This window comes from Epinephelus lanceolatus, chromosome 13 (assembly GCF_041903045.1).
Source record: "Epinephelus lanceolatus isolate andai-2023 chromosome 13, ASM4190304v1, whole genome shotgun sequence".
Classification (NCBI taxonomy): Eukaryota; Metazoa; Chordata; class Actinopteri; order Perciformes; family Serranidae; genus Epinephelus; species Epinephelus lanceolatus.
The window spans coordinates 32,125,858-32,142,408 of record NC_135746.1 but is presented as its reverse complement, the minus strand read 5'-3'; the positions used below and the strand labels follow the sequence as shown (position 1 = coordinate 32,142,408).

General features: G+C 39.9%; 3 protein-coding genes across 3 annotated transcripts in view; 2 read left to right on the top strand and 1 right to left on the bottom strand.

The window, feature by feature from the left end:
- Positions 1–1,595: 1,595 nt before the first annotated feature.
- naa20 (N-alpha-acetyltransferase 20, NatB catalytic subunit) lies at positions 1,596–6,348 on the top strand. The gene is made up of 6 exons (XM_033649139.2): positions 1,596–1,715; positions 2,344–2,368; positions 2,493–2,583; positions 3,641–3,776; positions 4,211–4,356; positions 5,972–6,348. The coding sequence occupies exons 1-6, from the start codon at positions 1,663–1,665 to the stop codon at positions 6,055–6,057; spliced, it is 537 nt and encodes a 178-aa protein (XP_033505030.1). The 5' UTR covers positions 1,596–1,662; the 3' UTR covers positions 6,058–6,348.
- On the bottom strand, positions 6,284–13,979 carry crnkl1 (crooked neck pre-mRNA splicing factor 1). Its single transcript, XM_033649138.2, has 14 exons — positions 13,797–13,979; positions 12,563–12,715; positions 12,112–12,203; positions 11,856–12,014; positions 10,511–10,677; positions 10,181–10,359; positions 9,547–9,717; positions 8,835–9,026; positions 8,584–8,643; positions 8,390–8,470; positions 7,670–7,909; positions 7,389–7,490; positions 6,989–7,237; positions 6,284–6,838 (listed from the first exon to the last, which is right to left on the bottom strand). The coding sequence occupies exons 1-14, from the start codon at positions 13,842–13,844 to the stop codon at positions 6,443–6,445; spliced, it is 2,289 nt and encodes a 762-aa protein (XP_033505029.1). The 5' UTR covers positions 13,845–13,979; the 3' UTR covers positions 6,284–6,442.
- Positions 13,980–14,082: 103 nt separating this feature from the next.
- Positions 14,083–16,551, top strand: part of cfap61 (cilia and flagella associated protein 61) — a 67,298-nt gene continuing 64,829 nt past the window's right edge. Inside the window, exons 1-4 of the mRNA XM_033647814.2 lie at positions 14,083–14,179; positions 14,300–14,453; positions 16,025–16,175; positions 16,436–16,512. Coding sequence (XP_033503705.2) covers positions 14,311–14,453; positions 16,025–16,175; positions 16,436–16,512 — 371 coding nt within the window. The 5' untranslated portion in view covers positions 14,083–14,179; positions 14,300–14,310. The remainder of the gene's footprint in view (positions 14,180–14,299; positions 14,454–16,024; positions 16,176–16,435; positions 16,513–16,551) is intronic.

Sequence of the window (16,551 nt, the reverse complement as noted above, 5' to 3'; positions counted from 1 at the left end):
CCTCCACCTCTTCATACAGTATCACCTGATGAACTGAAACAGTGTCAGTTTACCTGAATTCCCCCAGGGAGGCTTCATTGAGGAGCTCAGACTGGGTGTTTCCACTCTGAGAAGATTTTCCCTGTTCACACAGAGAAAACGTACCTGTGATATTATTAAAAGATGTATAATGACTATGTCCCTATTGGGCATCAGTCCAGTCTCACTGTTGATGTAAGGACTATTATCCGTCTGCGTTATGGAGCTGGAAAAGGTCAAGCCTCATAAAAGTAGATGGCCTCCCAGGACTCTAAATCCCAAGGGCTTGAAATCTCAGTGTCAGTGTGACTATGACTTTTCACTGAAAAACAAAGAGGAGAGTTCCTATGAGCTCAGTTAGCTGTTTAGGGTGGGTAACAAAGACACTGATACGGTTTTATTTAGTCATGCCAGCAACTACAGAATGGACTGCCATTAAATTTTGGGCAGACTTTGATGTTGCCCGGAGGATGAACCCTACTGACCTTAGTAATCCCCTGACTTTGCTCTAGTGTCACCAAGTGGTTGACATATGTGGTTATTGAAATACCTCATCAACTGTGATGGATCAGTGGCATAAGATAGTTATGATGGGCCCCAGCATGCTATTGCGGCCCTACACAGTAACAGACACAAAAATCACAAGGATGTTCCAGCTAAACTGTGACATCTGGCCTTTCAGACACAACCACAGGTACATCTGTATCATACCAGATCCATACCTCAATTTTAAAGCCTATATTGATTCCTTGACCAAAACTGCCTTTTATCATTCGTGCAATATAGCTAAGGTGAGACCTCTATGAGATGCTGTTTATAGTCATCTTGTTTTTATTACCCTCTATTTACAGGCCTACCACAAGAAGCCATTGCAGGATCACTCAGAATGCTCTTTATTTTTTAAGTATAATATAATTTTAATGCTATATACCACTTATCTATTCCTTTGTGTATTCATCTGTATTATATCTGTCTCTGAGGATCACTAAAGGTTTATCTTATCTCATCTTAGTATTAGTTAGTGTTTACCATTTTCAGAGCATGTCATCAGTTCATTTACTGCGAATGAAATGAGAATGGCCATTTGTCTAATAAGTAGGTGTATTTAATAGTCTGTTTTAAGTCTGTTTTCCACCTTCATTTGAACAAAGATTCAACCTCCACTATTTTCAGAAAATGTAGGTGCTGTTCATTATTTGAACAGCAGATGGTGATAAGTACCAGTAAATTACCAGTTAAGACTAAATGGAATTCAATCAAGTGTGTTTCTATTGTCTATCCCACCTTCGCTGATATGAATGGAGTGGACAAAATAATAGAAACACCCGTCAGTGTAATGCAGTGCAGTTCAGCAGCACCACAAACTGGCCTAAATCCTCTAAAAATTATCATTAAGTTGAATAAAAACCTCTCTAAAAGCTTCTACAAAAAATAAACGTTACAATACTGTTATATTTGACTGTATTAGTTGTAACAGTTGCACATAAACTGTCCATGGGGAGTGTATTTGTGCCTAACTTAGGCTATTTTGCAATGTAATACCTCCCTTTCAACAGGGGGCGCTACTCTATTCCGTTTTGCCTTTTAACACAAGCCGATGTCTCCTTTCCTCTGTGAGGTGAAAGGACACAGCAGAAAGCCGAGATGACAACACTAAGACCGTTCACCTGCGATGATTTATTTAAATTCAACAATATGTGAGTGAAGTGTTGTCGGTTTTAGTGTATAAATTTTATTAATTGACAGGCTGTCTTGCGTTTATGTGACAGAGTCATCTGCGCTTGTTAAGGTGTGCAGCAGCGTTAGCAGGCTAACCAATGTGGATGGACTGCTGGCTGGGGGGAATGCAGCCAAACTCCATTCAAAAATGGAGAATTTTGTAGTTTAATCGCCACGAGCAATATGTCAATGCCTGACTAAACACCTTGTTAATCGTTAGAGCCCTCTGGGAAAATCGGCGCACATTTAATCAGTTAACTTACTGTCCTTTCAGTAAAAAAAATGTAATTATTCTCCTACTCACAGTGGCTAGCTAGCTAACCTAGCTAACCTAGCTAGCATGTTAGCGAAAGATGACAAATGAAAATGACAATGTTTTGTCAGGCAGTGGTGTTTCATGTTTACCGAAAAACTCTAATGAAATGAGTATAACTTTTAGTGATTTTTTAAAATGCTAATATTCACAAATAATGTTAAGTTAGGAAACGTCGACTGAGTGTGGTTCGTGTCACCGGTAAAGACTGTTGACTCCAGGCATGAATGATAACGCAAAATATGAAATTAATGATCATAATAACTGATGTTTGTCTGTGTTTTGTCCCACAGCAACTTGGATCCATTGACAGAAACGGTATCCTTCATTTTAAGATAAACCTATCAGCTAGCCAAGCGTATTTTCATTTCTTACATTAAAAAATTACAAACTGTTTACATGTAACAGAAGTCTGTATTTTTCTTTAACCTTTGACCTCCAGTATGGGATCCCGTTTTACCTCCAGTACCTTGCTCACTGGCCGGAGTACTTCATCGTTGCTGAGGCTCCTGGCGGTGAACTGATGGGTTACAGTAAGTTTATTGTTGTTGTTTTCAATATATATATCATTGTTGTTGCTCAGAAAGATTGTCTTTAACAAGAGAATTTCACTGTTCAGCCCACGAATTAAACACTTTGTTTACAATACAAAAATCTACTCAAACTCGACTTGTGCTCCAGATGGGGTTACATCACAGTAAAGCTGCTGCTTCAATAGATTTTCCTCTTTTAAATTTTTATTTTACTGCATATTATGGTGCATATGCAACAGTGAGGTTAGTGACCAGTGTACTGTATGCAAACTGTCTACAAACACTTAAAAAACAGTCTTACAGGGAAACAATGTGACACAGTCTAATATGGCAACAACAATCAATGCTACAATGGTAATAACACTGTGACATTTGAAATTTAGCTCAGGTGTTCCCATGTCTCTTCTCATCGTCTACACCTTATGGTCTCACAGCTGACAGTGCGTATCAGAGCAAAAACCAACTGCCTGCAAAGTAAATATTTCTCCCTTCAGTACCATCTTGGTGTCAGTTGATACAGTGACATCTTAAAAGTAAAGAGTCTCAATGAAATCATTAGTACCAAAGTTAAACATTTCATGTGTGTAGCCCTTTTTCATGGAAGACATTAAACATGTCAATAGAGAGAGCCCAGGTGTGAAAAATACATCGAACGGCTGCTGATTTCAATTTATTTTCTATTTATTAGTGTCCAGGTATTATGTATGCTCACTCAAACTGTCAAGGCTTACTGGACACTTGAATAAAATGTAGCCATGGATTCTGTTACATGTAACACCTGTGGCTCTCCCACATCTACTGACTGAAAATTCTGTTGTGAGAAGGCTATTGTTAATTACATTCAATAATTATATAAATATATGGTTCTGTTCTTATCAAATTGCTCATTTAAAACTGTGTCATTGTTGCAAGTCCATGATACTCTGGAAATATTAGTTTATCAGTCTTACATAACAGCAACATATTTCACTTTATTACCACACTTTGATATGCTTTGCTTTGGTAAAATAAACTCTCAGTAATGCTTATTTGTATGTGACTCGTGTCTTGTTTGCAGTCATGGGGAAGGCGGAGGGATCTGTGGCCCGGGAGGAGTGGCACGGTCACGTCACCGCTCTGTCTGTCGCCCCCGAGTTCAGAAGACTCGGCCTTGCAGCCAAACTTATGGAGATGCTGGAGGAGATCTCAGAGAGGTTGGGACCCTCATGGTTTTAAGTATACAACACATATTGGATAGTGAAGTCTTTATCTATTGCACTGGCCTGTTAATAATGTTAAAATAATAATAATAATGGAATTGCTGTGAGTTTGTTTTGAGAATCTCTTTGGATCCTTTTTCTAAATTTCAATTTTCTTTCTACATGTGTGTATCAGGCTAAAGATATCAGACTTATATTGACTCTGCTGTGAATGTTCCACAGTTGTTGCCCAGGAAACACATTCATGTCACACTTTTTTTTTTATAAGGCTTAAGATTGACTCAGCATATGAGCACCCTTCGTTTTAATATTTTAATTCTGAAAGTCATCTTGTCTGATGAAGTAAAAGATGCTGTCTTGCTCTGTGAACAGCAGAGTTTTCTCCTCATCATGGAGGTGTTACTGTGACCTTTAACGTTGTCTTGCAGGAAGGGCGGATTCTTTGTGGATCTCTTCGTGCGAGTCTCCAACCAGGTGGCAGTGAACATGTACAAACGTCTGGGCTACAGTGTCTACAGGACGGTGATAGAGTATTACTCAGCCAGCAACGGAGAACCTGACGAAGACGCTTACGGTGAGATGAGTTATCGAAACTGAAACCAGATATTAAGAGAAAACAAGTACAAATTTTTCTTCAAATTTCAAGGTGTTCTGTCGAGCAAATCAAATTTTTCCCTCTAAAAACCCCCTGAAGGAGCAATACATGTTTTTGTGTTGTAGACATTGGATGCTGGTTATTTTGAAAGCTGCAGTTTTTAGTTTATTGCTTCCTGTCAGCTGTTGATTCAAGTTTTATTTTGGTTTAATGACCTTTGAGAGGTAATGTAGTTTAAAGTACAGATAGCTTTGCAAAAAAGCCTGCCTCTGTGGTGCATTCAGGTGCTGGTGTGAAGCTTCAACTCTTGAGTCATCTGATAACAAAACACCCAAAAGCTGTGGTGCATCCAAGAATTGAGCTGTTGAAACCAAACCCAAAAGACCAAAACTATTAAAAAAATAGTTGTAATGACTGGCAACTATTCACATTAAAAACAGCTGCTGTAGGTCTGCAAATTCTCAGATCATGGCCACACTAAAGCACGAGGCTGGCATTTATTGGGGGGGGGAGCTTAATATAGGCTTCAGATTGTTCTAAAATATTTGAAACATTTTTTTCTTCTACTTTGGAGGCAAGCTGATGTCAGATCATGGAGGATTTCTTTATCTGCTCTAGGCACACTACTACAAATGTGAACATTATGTAGCCTACACTGCTACGTGTAGCTATATGCTATGTCATTTTGGTTGCTAATTTCTTTCCAATTTTCGGACCACATTGCTACAGGAACATGTCCGGTTGTAAAAAATTTGGTCTAGAAACTTTAATTGGTGTTTTTTTTATGGTGGAAAGTGCTGCTATACTCCATTACAGTCATTCTCTAACTGCAATGATGGTGCAGAGACATGCTGAGAGGGCAGATACCAAAGACCTAGAAACGTTGACCAATCAGAGCAGACTAGGCTTTTTATAAAGGGGGGCTTAAAAACAAAGGTGCTAAACTGAGCATTTCAGACAGGGTGACTGAATACAGGTGTTCCAGCACAGCCAGTATGAGGAAGCTTTCTGACCATTAAAGCATGTAGACATGTCTGGTAGAAACCCATGATGCACGCAAAAACCTAAAAATTAGCACAATACGTCCTCTTTTAAAGCCAAATGTTCAGTATGTAGAGCCCACTCAAATTACAAAATATTTTCTCACCTCCCTTTAGTGGCATCAATGCTTGCAGATAGTTTGGTTTTATTTGAAGATGTCTGACATGTTTGCTTACTTAATACAATAGAAGTGAATTAAATTTAGTTTTTGCTGCTCAGAGCATTAATATTTAAACATATGCATGGCTTTCCAGAAAGAAATGTCCATGTTAACTATGGATAATCAACAACAGTTTTCATTGGAACTTCTAAAGAAATTGTCTCTATGAAAACTTTTGACAGCCTTCTGTGGATTGTAACAAGGACAGTTTTCTGCAAAGATGATTTTTTTTTTTTAATTTTCAAAGCTTTGAGGACAGTTGAAATTTTGTCCACTAAATAACGCCACAACTATTTAGGGTGCTGTTTCTCCAGAACACACAGAGCTGTACAAGTGGAGACTTTGCTTGAAAAAAACTGACCATTTAAATTTCTTTTTTTCCCCTTGTTGCAGACATGAGGAAGGCTCTGTCCAGAGACACAGAGAAGAAGTCCATCATCCCGCTGCCACATCCTGTCAGACCAGAGGACATCGAATAACAGTAGACTGTGGCTCTCTGACACCCTGCTCTCTTTATCCTGATAATCAATGTGAATTATATGTAATTTCAGGCCCTGCTCAGCTCCATTGTACATAGTTCAACTGTCACAGATTCACAGTCAGAGAGCCACATTGTACAAATTTTAATTTCTAAAATAATAAAATATTCAATTTCAAATCCTGTAAATTCCAAATGAACATTTTCGTAAGAAACAACACAACAAATGAGTTTGAATTGATGTATGTATAATGCAAAGAAACTGTGATCATACAATAAAGACTGCTCATGAGCTGGTTTTGTTGTTTTTGTAAAAAAAAAAGAAACAGATCAGTAGAAAAATTATTCCAGGATAAATGGCACCAACCTTCCTCCAAAACATCAATCTAATCTTTATCTTCATCTGCGCTCTTGCTCTCTTTCTTTCCACCTTCATCCTCATCATTACTGTCACTCTCACTACTGCTGCTGCTGTTGCTGCTGCTATCATCATCATCATCTCGATCATCGTATGTCTGTTCTGTCTCTTGTTGTGTTTCAGTCACAGTGTTTCTGTCCAAGTCATTTTCCGGCAGGTTCTCAGTAGGAGCTGCAGGTTCGTCAGAGGACGGTGATGTCGTCTCTTTAGCTGCTTCGGGGGATTTTTCTGGACTTTTCTCAGGCTCGACCTCTACCTGCTGCCTCTTCCACATCTTTGCCATGGCCAGCAGTTTGAGGTTGGGCTGGTTGGCGGCGTCCTCTGGGAAGATGTAGTCGTAGTACTCCTCCCAACCTGCATCCGACTGAAAGAATCAGGACAGAAGATGGAGATTAATGTCATGTGACTGGACTGGCTGCAACTAATTATTTTGAGCAGCGGGTCATCAACATTTGAATTTGGCTACAGAGTTACACTGCTCTGTAACAAACCAGTAAGCCGGTCTAGTTCTTACCCCGTCCTCTGCCGTCAGCTTCCTCCTCTTCTTCACCTTCTCTGGCAGCAGCTTCCTGACTCTCTCCATGGTGCTGTCAGAGCCAAACTCCTTCTCAAAGTCTCTCCAGGACTCGAGCAGCATCAGTCGCTCCTCCTTCTCCTCACAGCTCCTCATGCTCTTGTTGGCCTCCTCGTAGATCTGCCGGCACTTCTGCAGCCTGTCGGGGCTGTCGATGGACAGCTCGAACTTGGCATAGCTGATCCAAACCTGCATGAGAGTAGGGCAGAGGAGGGCGATGATAAAAAGTCAGAGCAGTAAATGTTTGGTTGATTGGTTAAGAAAAATTAGGACCAGTGTGAATTCAGATCTTTCTCAGTTGGGAAAGCTTTTCTTTTAAAAGCCATGATGCAGTTCTCACCTTGACATGTTGGGTGCGCTGCAGCAACCTTTTGTAAAGGTTTCTGGTGTTTCCAAACTCTTCCTGCTCGATCTCAAAGTCAATGTAGGATTTCCACAGCACCTAAAAACATTACAGACAGATGATTTTTATGTGCAGACCAACCTGAGCCCTTTTAGCCTAATCTTATCAGTCTGAAACAAAGTTACAGACCCTCACCAACAAAATGCTTTTCAGTCATGGAAGAAAGATGAGATTGACAGAAAAAAGAATGAATGGATGACAAAAACTGCAAACGATACCTCTGGCATGTCCAGTCGTGGCTGTCCGATGGCGAGTTCGAAGATGGCGCGCGCTCTGTCGATGTCTCCCAGGATCGTCTCCAGCTCTGAGAACTTTATCCAGGTGGTGCAGTTCTCCGGACTGAATTCAAGATACTTCTCGTACAGCTTCCTGCAGCGGTCGAACTCGCGCAGTTGCAGCTCCAGCTCGATGTAGCCCTTCAGCAGCTTGTTCTTTGGGCATTTACCGATCGCTGTGCCCTGAAGAAGAGAAACAACGATGGGTGGAAATAACAGATGCAGTCAGACTGAATTCATCTGCAGGAAGTGTTTGTAAAGTTTCCTGATTGTGCCTTTTAGTATTTTGAGAATTTGCTTCTAAATGTACTATTTTGCCTTATTTTAAACATTTTGGAAACTCATACCTGTTAAACTATAAACTTTTTTTTTAACACTTTTGTGCCATTTCATAGCATGTGACAATTTTTCTCAAAATTAAAAACTAGGGAAGCCTGTGTACATTGGCTGTTTGGTATTCGTTGTAGCATCTCTTAAAAAAATAGATTTAAACCTCAATGAAATGTAAACCTGGTTAAATAAAGGAAAATGTAGATGAAACAGCTAATATGTGTTAGCCACTTACAAACCTTTAAATTAACTAAATAACACTGTTCTGCACTCTGTGTTGATCTACATGACAGTAGTACATTTTAAAAGCTCATCAGTTGTGATGACTCTTACCATGATCTTTCTGGCTCCCTGCAGGTTCTTCTGTCGGATCTCAAACTGAGCGCAGAGCAGCCAAATCTTAGCAAACGTAAACTGAAACAAAAACATGACGTAACCTGATCACAATCAGGAAACAACAGTACCAAGACTTGTAGTGTTATATCAGCTATATCTGCATTGGGTTTTCAGTACAGTGACTGAATTACCTTTTTATGTGGGATGAGGTCCAGACAGGCCTGGTACACCTGCCTCGTTCTCTCAGGATCCTAACAAGAAAAGAACAAAAATGTTTCCAACGCCATGAGCACAGCTTTTTGTTAATTTGTTATTCTTTGAGATGGCATCTTAATTAATTATAAATTAAGCTACTGAGACACACTGAGTCAGCAGGTCAGTCATCGGGCATCGGTCTCTTGAAGTGATCATGATGATGACTGTGAAATGTAGATAACCTCACCTTGACCTCCAGCTCTTCGTACAGTGCATAGTTGATCCACAGGTAGATGTATCGTTTCCAGTGTCTCTTCTCCTGGATGGGGGGGATGTTGGCGATGGCTCTCTCGTAAACCTCTCTCACTGTGTCAGGGTCAGCGTCGTTCTCCACCAGGCGGAGGTAATCGAACCATGCGTCATAGTTGTGTGGGTTCGCCTAACACAAACAGAATAACGTCAATGATGAGAACAGGAAGTAACTTTTTCCATCCGCTAATCACATAGACTGAACAGTGAAGCATCGGGCTGCTGTGGGCATGCTGCAGCAGACATGTCGCACCATGACCAGGTCCCATGTAATGTGGCCATAAGGCTCAAGGACTAAAGCAGTGCCCTTACAAGAAAGAGAATATACCAGGGACCTTCTCAGAATAATCTGAAGTAGCCTACTTTTGTAACACTTCTATAGGCTTAGTTATTTCATTCATTTAAAAATGAAAATATTATTTCTTGAACTATGAAGCCTTCTGTTAAATAAATATATATATATATTTTCATATCATGATAATTTGATGAATCTGAAAATGTTTTCACAGACCACCTGGCAAAGTACTGCGAATCACTGATCTAAACGTTAAACTACATAAAAAGTATATATTCATGTGAATCAAAGATGAAGAGCAAGATTTTTTTGTTAAACCCTAAATGTTGCCATATTTATTTTCCGTGATAAATACCTTGACTTCCTCTTCATATTGGAATCTTCGTTTACTGACGATGACATCCTCGATTCCCCTCCGGTCTCCAAACTTCTTCTCAAACATTGTGTAGAACTTGAAGAGCTCCTGTGCCTGGTGTTTAGGGATTCTGTCCAAGGCATACTTATAGATCACCCGCACACGTTCAAACTGTAAAAGAAGGGGCACAAAACACAATGTCAAGCTAGCACCACAATCTACGGACAGGGATACAAACATTTTTACTAACTCTCTGGTAGTACTGTCAAGATATAGGAATTTATAACTCCAATACAATACCTTGAAAAATACCGATATTCAATGCCATTTTTGATACCCCTGAGAATATTGTCATATCAAAATATAAATGTAACAAGGCTATATTTTGACAACGAAAACTCTTTTCTTGGTTACTGAACAGCAAAATGACCATAGTAAACATTAACAATAAGAGAGCGCAAGAAAGTGAAGCTGGTACCTGTGTACTGATACTGCTGACAATTAGTATTAAAAGGGTTTTAAATATTCTGACCACTTCTCTCCAGCTTAACAAGAAACCAAATGACTGAGGCTCTAATTTGAAATGATTTAATCTGTTACAGGTTGGTTTTGTACTGTCCTTGGCTGCACAAACCTCTTTCTGTGTCTCCTCAAACTTGGCAAAGGCCACAAAGAGGTTTTCGTCCACATGTTCCTCTCCAAAGAACTCCACCGCCCTCTCGTACACCTTCCTGCTGTGAGCGATGTAGCCATGCTTCTCCTCAAAGCGAGCATACTTGATCCAGTTCTTCACTTCAGGGTGAACGATGACGAGTGCAGTGGAGTTAAGGAGGTTTCACACAAGTAACATAACAAAACACAAGAACTGTCACATAAACCACTGTGCACTGGCTTATTGCCACAGCCTCCTCTCGGTGGATTAATCCTCAGAACACAAAACATAAAAATACCAACAAAAGGATATATCGCTCATAAATGGTGCGGGCTTTGTCCACTTCCTTGTAGCGCAGCTCAAAGTTGATGTAGGAGTGCCAGGCCTGCTCATCAGGCTCCCATTCCATCCAACGCTCAAACGCCTGCCTGCAGCCGGCAACGTTCCCTAGCATCTCCTCCATGTAGGTGTACTTGTACCTTTTGTAAGACAAAAAAAAAATATATTATTTTTGGATAGCCATGTAAAAACAGCGGAACTTTATGCCAGGTACACACTACACAAATCAGACCAATTCTAACCCGACGCAGCGATGTACAGTGTTGGCTCGGATCGTGAACGACAATGAGTGTCGTACACGATAATCTATCGTTTCATCTCTTGTAGTGTATCATAGTAGAGGACGTTCCAACAGAAAGTCTAGCATGTTTCATTTTCTCTTTTGTTGTTCACGACTGCTCTCGTCACAGCTGTCGCTTTGACCAATAGGAACACAAGTACAATCTGTTGCCATAGACAACTGTACGTTAACACCCTAGCCTTTTTGATATTTTCTCTAGGGATGTTACCACACAGAGTAAAAAGGGAAAAATTATGGTGTGAAACAGCAGAGGCACTTTATCAACCCAGAGAGTACTGCCATTAGCATCAAGCTAGCAAAGAATGTTACCTCTTCATAATGGGGACTGACATAAAGTAAATAAATTAAAAAATAGTGGCTTTTATGTTCAACTGCAGAGGCTACCAGCTTCATTTGAAACAGACTACTTTCTCAATGGGCAGCTATTTATTATTTCCTCGATATTTTATATTTTTACTTCCTGTATCTGTTTCAAATTAAAAGCCCATTATAATTTTGGTTGAGAGAATCCCTTCATTTTCTAAATAGGCTTTAATTGTGAAACATTTGCAGGAACTTGTGGAGGATTCAGTGACTTGTATGTTTGTGTACGGTACTTCAAATGTAGCTCCTGACATCTGGTGGCACTTTTTACAACAGTAACATTTCGGCTGGCACATGAACAGACACAGTGACTGAAATAATAGTAATAATAATAGTAATAATAGTGTATCATGTCTGTCAGCCAAGTCACAATCGCCTAATGTGACATAGTTACTGTCAGAACTGACAGAAATGTTGTGTAGTGTGAACCAGGCATTACAGTCACATCAGGTATGAAGCTTTTCCAAGTTTTCCAAAGTGTTTTTTTCCTGTAATGTTAGCAGCTAATCACCGGTTTCCTAGCAACGCATACCAATTAAAGAATGAGAGGATACCTGGCTTTACACAGTGGCTCACCAAAATCCTACTTCCAAATATTATTAGTTTTGTTTGCTCCTTCATGAAATACATTCCACACCCAAATGCCATTCTTACCAGAACTGGTTGACTCGTGGGAGGATTGTGATGGCTCTGTCCCAGATGTTTCTGGCGTGGTTCACCTGCCGGCTCTTCATCTCCATCTCGGCATACTTCAGCCACAGAGTGATGTTGCGGTGATCGACATCCAGCGCTCGCTCGTAAATGGAACGAGCCCTGAAACCAGAGGAAGCAGCAATAAGAGCAAACTAAATGGCAGAGACATCTGGGATTGTTGAAGGAAAATTAGGTTCACGGCTACAGGGCACAATACCTCTGGATCTCCTTCAGGCTTTCCTCCCATTGTGCGTATTTGATCCAGTTACTGATGACAGTGCGATTCTTTCTGATGTTGTCCTCAAACCCCTGAATGAAAAGCAGGCAATGGTTTGACAAGAAGTCAAAAAACTATTAAGTTGTCGGATAATCTTTTTCAGGGTGGTGCTTTTGTTCCTGTTACATTATGGTTTACTCATGTTTCATTAAAGCCATAACTTATGTTTGAGCAAAAATAGGTCCTCAAATGAAAATATAATCACATGATCTTGTACCTCAAACTTTTAAATAAATTGTATGTTGCAATGGACGAGTACCGATGTTAAAATGTGAGTAGGAAACACTTTCTTCAAAGTCAAGGGTGAGATTTCACATTTCTGCTAACTGAAATTCACCACATTGAAATCAGAACATGCCGTAGGGGGAGAAGATGAGAAGTGAGCACTTACCTTCCTCTTCCTGAGCTTATAATCATTCAGCTCTTCCTCATCAGTGATCTTCTGTTTTGGTGGTGGTGGCAGAAGTTCGAGCTCCCTCTCTTTGGCTTCCCTCAGCAGCTGCTCAGCAGTTATCTGAACCTCTGCGGGAGCTTTATTCTTCACCTGAAATACAAAAAGAACTTGTTTAACATGATGTTGCTTCTAGGGCGTCTGTGGTTTAGTGGCAGAGCAAATCTGAGTCAACACAAAACAGGAATTTAACAGAAAATGTTTGGTCAAGTCAACTGGGATCATTTTAGAGGTAACTGGGAGCAAATTATGACTATGTGTAGTACTATACAAATATGGAAAGAAGAAAGGTGTACCTAATGTGATGCATATATGAGTGTTTATGCAGTAGGAGTAGATAATATTAAGCCGACAGAAATATCTAAATGCAGCTATAATGTAGGAACATATGCGACACAGAATTTAGGCTAATTCTAATATTTCTATGCACTATATTCGGGTACGACACCATCACCAATGGATACAAGGAGGTTAATTGTTTCCCTAGAGAGGGATAACTATCTGTCCTGAGCTGTGTGGAGCTCAACTCTTTATTTGAGACATAACTATAGAACTTTAATGGGAGACAATGCACTTTGTTTGCAATGTAATCTTTATTTCAAGATGATATCTTCGTTTAAACATATTGTTTTTCCACTGCCATGGCATTTAAGGTGCATTATAATAGATGTGGGCATGGCTCCCTATGTATAAACAATTACTCATCCTCTTACTACTAGTACAACACGTACCATGCAGCCAACTTAGTTTTTTGTTTTTGTTTTAAATATATTTGTGTAAGACCATGTCTCACTAATGAGTGCAAAACATTTTCAAACGTGTCAAATGAGTTTCCAGAGAGGGGGCACGCCAGTGTGTCACACACAGACAAAAATCCAAACAACGCGCAGCATGGTTGAGGAACACAACAGCTAGTATAACCCTCTGTTAGCTTAGATATGAAAGTCAATTTAGCGTTAGCTGTTGTCGAGCTTATCTGGTTCCGGTCAGTCTGCCACCAATACTCTAGAATAGTTATTTAATGAATGCTGTATGTATTTATTAGGTAGTTTAAAGCAAAGATGAACGCTATCTGACGCGATGTTCAACTGAACCTTAGCGCTAACTATCTGTTAGCATTAGCTTAGCCGACGTCAGGAGCTCATGGCTGTTATAGTAAGTTTTGTTTTCTCACCTTCGCCACCTTCGGTATCCGCTGTTTGCCTGCCGCGGTGGACGCCATTTTTGCGGGCAGGTTTTAAACAAATAACTACGCTACCAAAATTACTTTAAACGTTTCACAACAACTACAAAACTATACACAGGTAACGAAACGTTATGGCCACATCAAGCGCGAGCCGCCATGACAGTACCCACAATGCCTTGCGAGTTGTCGCTCCAGCCACGGCGTTCTGTTACTATGGTTACAGAATTTGAGACCCATGGTAAAATTTTTATGTACTTTATGAACTTATAAAGTGTCTTTGCTAACAGTTCTTATAGACATACAGATTTACTGTTTCTAATTTGACCCACAAGCTATAGAAAGGTAAATAAGAATAAAGAAATCCGTGACAGGTGAGTAACAGTTGCTCTGGGCTGGCTAACATTGACGCTTTAACTAGCTAATGTTGAGATGTTGTTTCTGCTGTTGCTGTTGTTTGGTTGTGGCTGAAATGATTTTCTGTCTTTCACCAGTCCAAGTGAAAATGAGGACTGCAACTTCAGCCAGTGGCCAAGAGGAAACTGTGACCGTCAGAAGGAGCGAATCGGCGGATGCTGAGGGGATTGACAGCCTCATCGGCCCCTCAGCTCTGGCGGTTTTTGGAAGGGTCAATGTAATTCATCTTCTGTAAGACAAAGTTTTTGTTTATTCATTTATTTTAAACGCTTTATTTATAGAGATTTACCATGCACTAGACAAGAAGCTAGACAAGTAGCTAACATAAGCTGTCATCTCTAGGGCTCAAACATACCATAACCAAAGAACCAAAGACTCTTAATTTAGTTAAAGGTACAGTGTGCAGGATTTAGAGGCATTTATTGGCTGAGATGGTATGTAATACTCACAACAATGTATTCATTAGTTTATAGACAACTGAAAATAAGAACTGCTGTGTTTTCATTACACTAAGCAGCTTCTCTTCCATGGATTCAGCCATGTTTGGTTTTTTGAATAGGTTTTTGGTTAGATGTCTGAAATAAGTTCTGTGGTTAACATAAGCTTAACAGACATCCACGTTTTGTTCTACAACATAAAATACATCAGTAAATACCCCACTCATGAAGTGTGAAGCTTCTATGTGTCTTTGAAAAGGTGGTTGCTAACAAGTGGCTAAATTAAATGACACTACAGAATGTCATCATGTGGAGTTGCACTGAACACGACTTTACAGGCTTGCTATGGTGGTGAAGGAAGGTCATGCAACCGTAGTGTAGTTTGTTTATAGCCTAACATTAGCTTTATACCAGTGGTGATTGCATTTAGGCTTCGGTAACCATTAAGTGGTATTTATTTGTAAAGATAATGTATCTGAGCAAAACATGTAAATGTTTGTTTGCCACAGAGCTTATTTTTTTTGCAATAATCCAAAATACAATGGAAATACAGAAAACCATCATCCCTGGGGCACTCATTCACGTTTTCATATCAGCTAGCATAGTTCAGCATAGTAATTGGCACACATAAGAAGTTTCAGCAAACCTCTACCAAACCACTAGATTCCACTAAATTCTACACACTGGAGTAGAAACCCCCCGTCACATACATAAAATCAAATGTGATCAAACATGTGAGCAAATGCTGCCTCAGTTAGTTTGTTTTTAGACACCTAAGAAAATCAATATCAGCTATATTAAGAAATGTTTCGCTGCTTTACCATACCATCATACAGCCTCCTCTGACAGGAGCCATCTCTGAAGCCATTATCTCAAAGCCACCAGACACTTCACAGAATGATGAAGTTGCTGGTCTGCAGCTGCCTCAGTCAGCTCTTGTGTAAGGCAAAGCAGTGAAAATATTCCAAATAGAGCATACACTAAAACTGATAATGATTTTTTTACATAGCTAAAATACATTTTGCTGCAACCCCTGTCTACAGCAGTAACATTACATTGTTTGGTTTCTTTGCCAGTAGATTTGGTTTATTGTAGACGCTAGCAAAGCAACACAGTACATAAACTAAGCACAACAGAAATGTCAGATTAGTTATGGCTAAACTTGACAACAGAAAGCAACAAGTTCACATATGTCTAACAGCGTCCTGCTGCAGACCTCCAGCCTCAGGCCCCACTTCCATCAGTACTATGATGGCATACATGGAGTATTCTTTTCTCTTTTTGTAAACAGTCACTGAGTAAATGTTGTTATCTTAATATCATCCTCTGGTTCTTCTTTTGTCTCTGCTCTCATGGACCTTCCAGAGAGAAAGCCAATCTGGCTGTGACTCTGGCCAATGAAAAGGATGACGTTCTGGCCCACGCTTCCTTCTTCGATCACCCTGTTGGAGACTTGGTGGATCAGGCTCACTGGGAACCTTTCCTGCAGAAACACTTCAGTGTTGAAAAATGCACTGTGCGTATCACTCGTGAATTCAGATGATTCTGCAAAGAGCTGCTGATGTAGAGTTGTATATACTGTTTAAGTGTGCTACTACAGTAGTTTGTAATGGTATCCATAATCACATGAATCTGTAGCTCCAACAGAGCTAACCTGGTGTCATGCTCATACTTTGTCACTATTTGAAGTTTGAAGTAAGCGTATTTTTAGATCAGGTGAAAAAGAAAATGAACCGACACCTGGAGAAAACTGGCTAAATCTTCTTTCTTCTGCAGCCTTTGAACACACTCTTCCTCCACCTTTTTGTGGCACAGCGTGATTTCACCACAGCAAGTGTGAAGGAAATAATGAGGTATGAAAAATAAGGGTAGCCCGTATGCCCTTTTTAAAA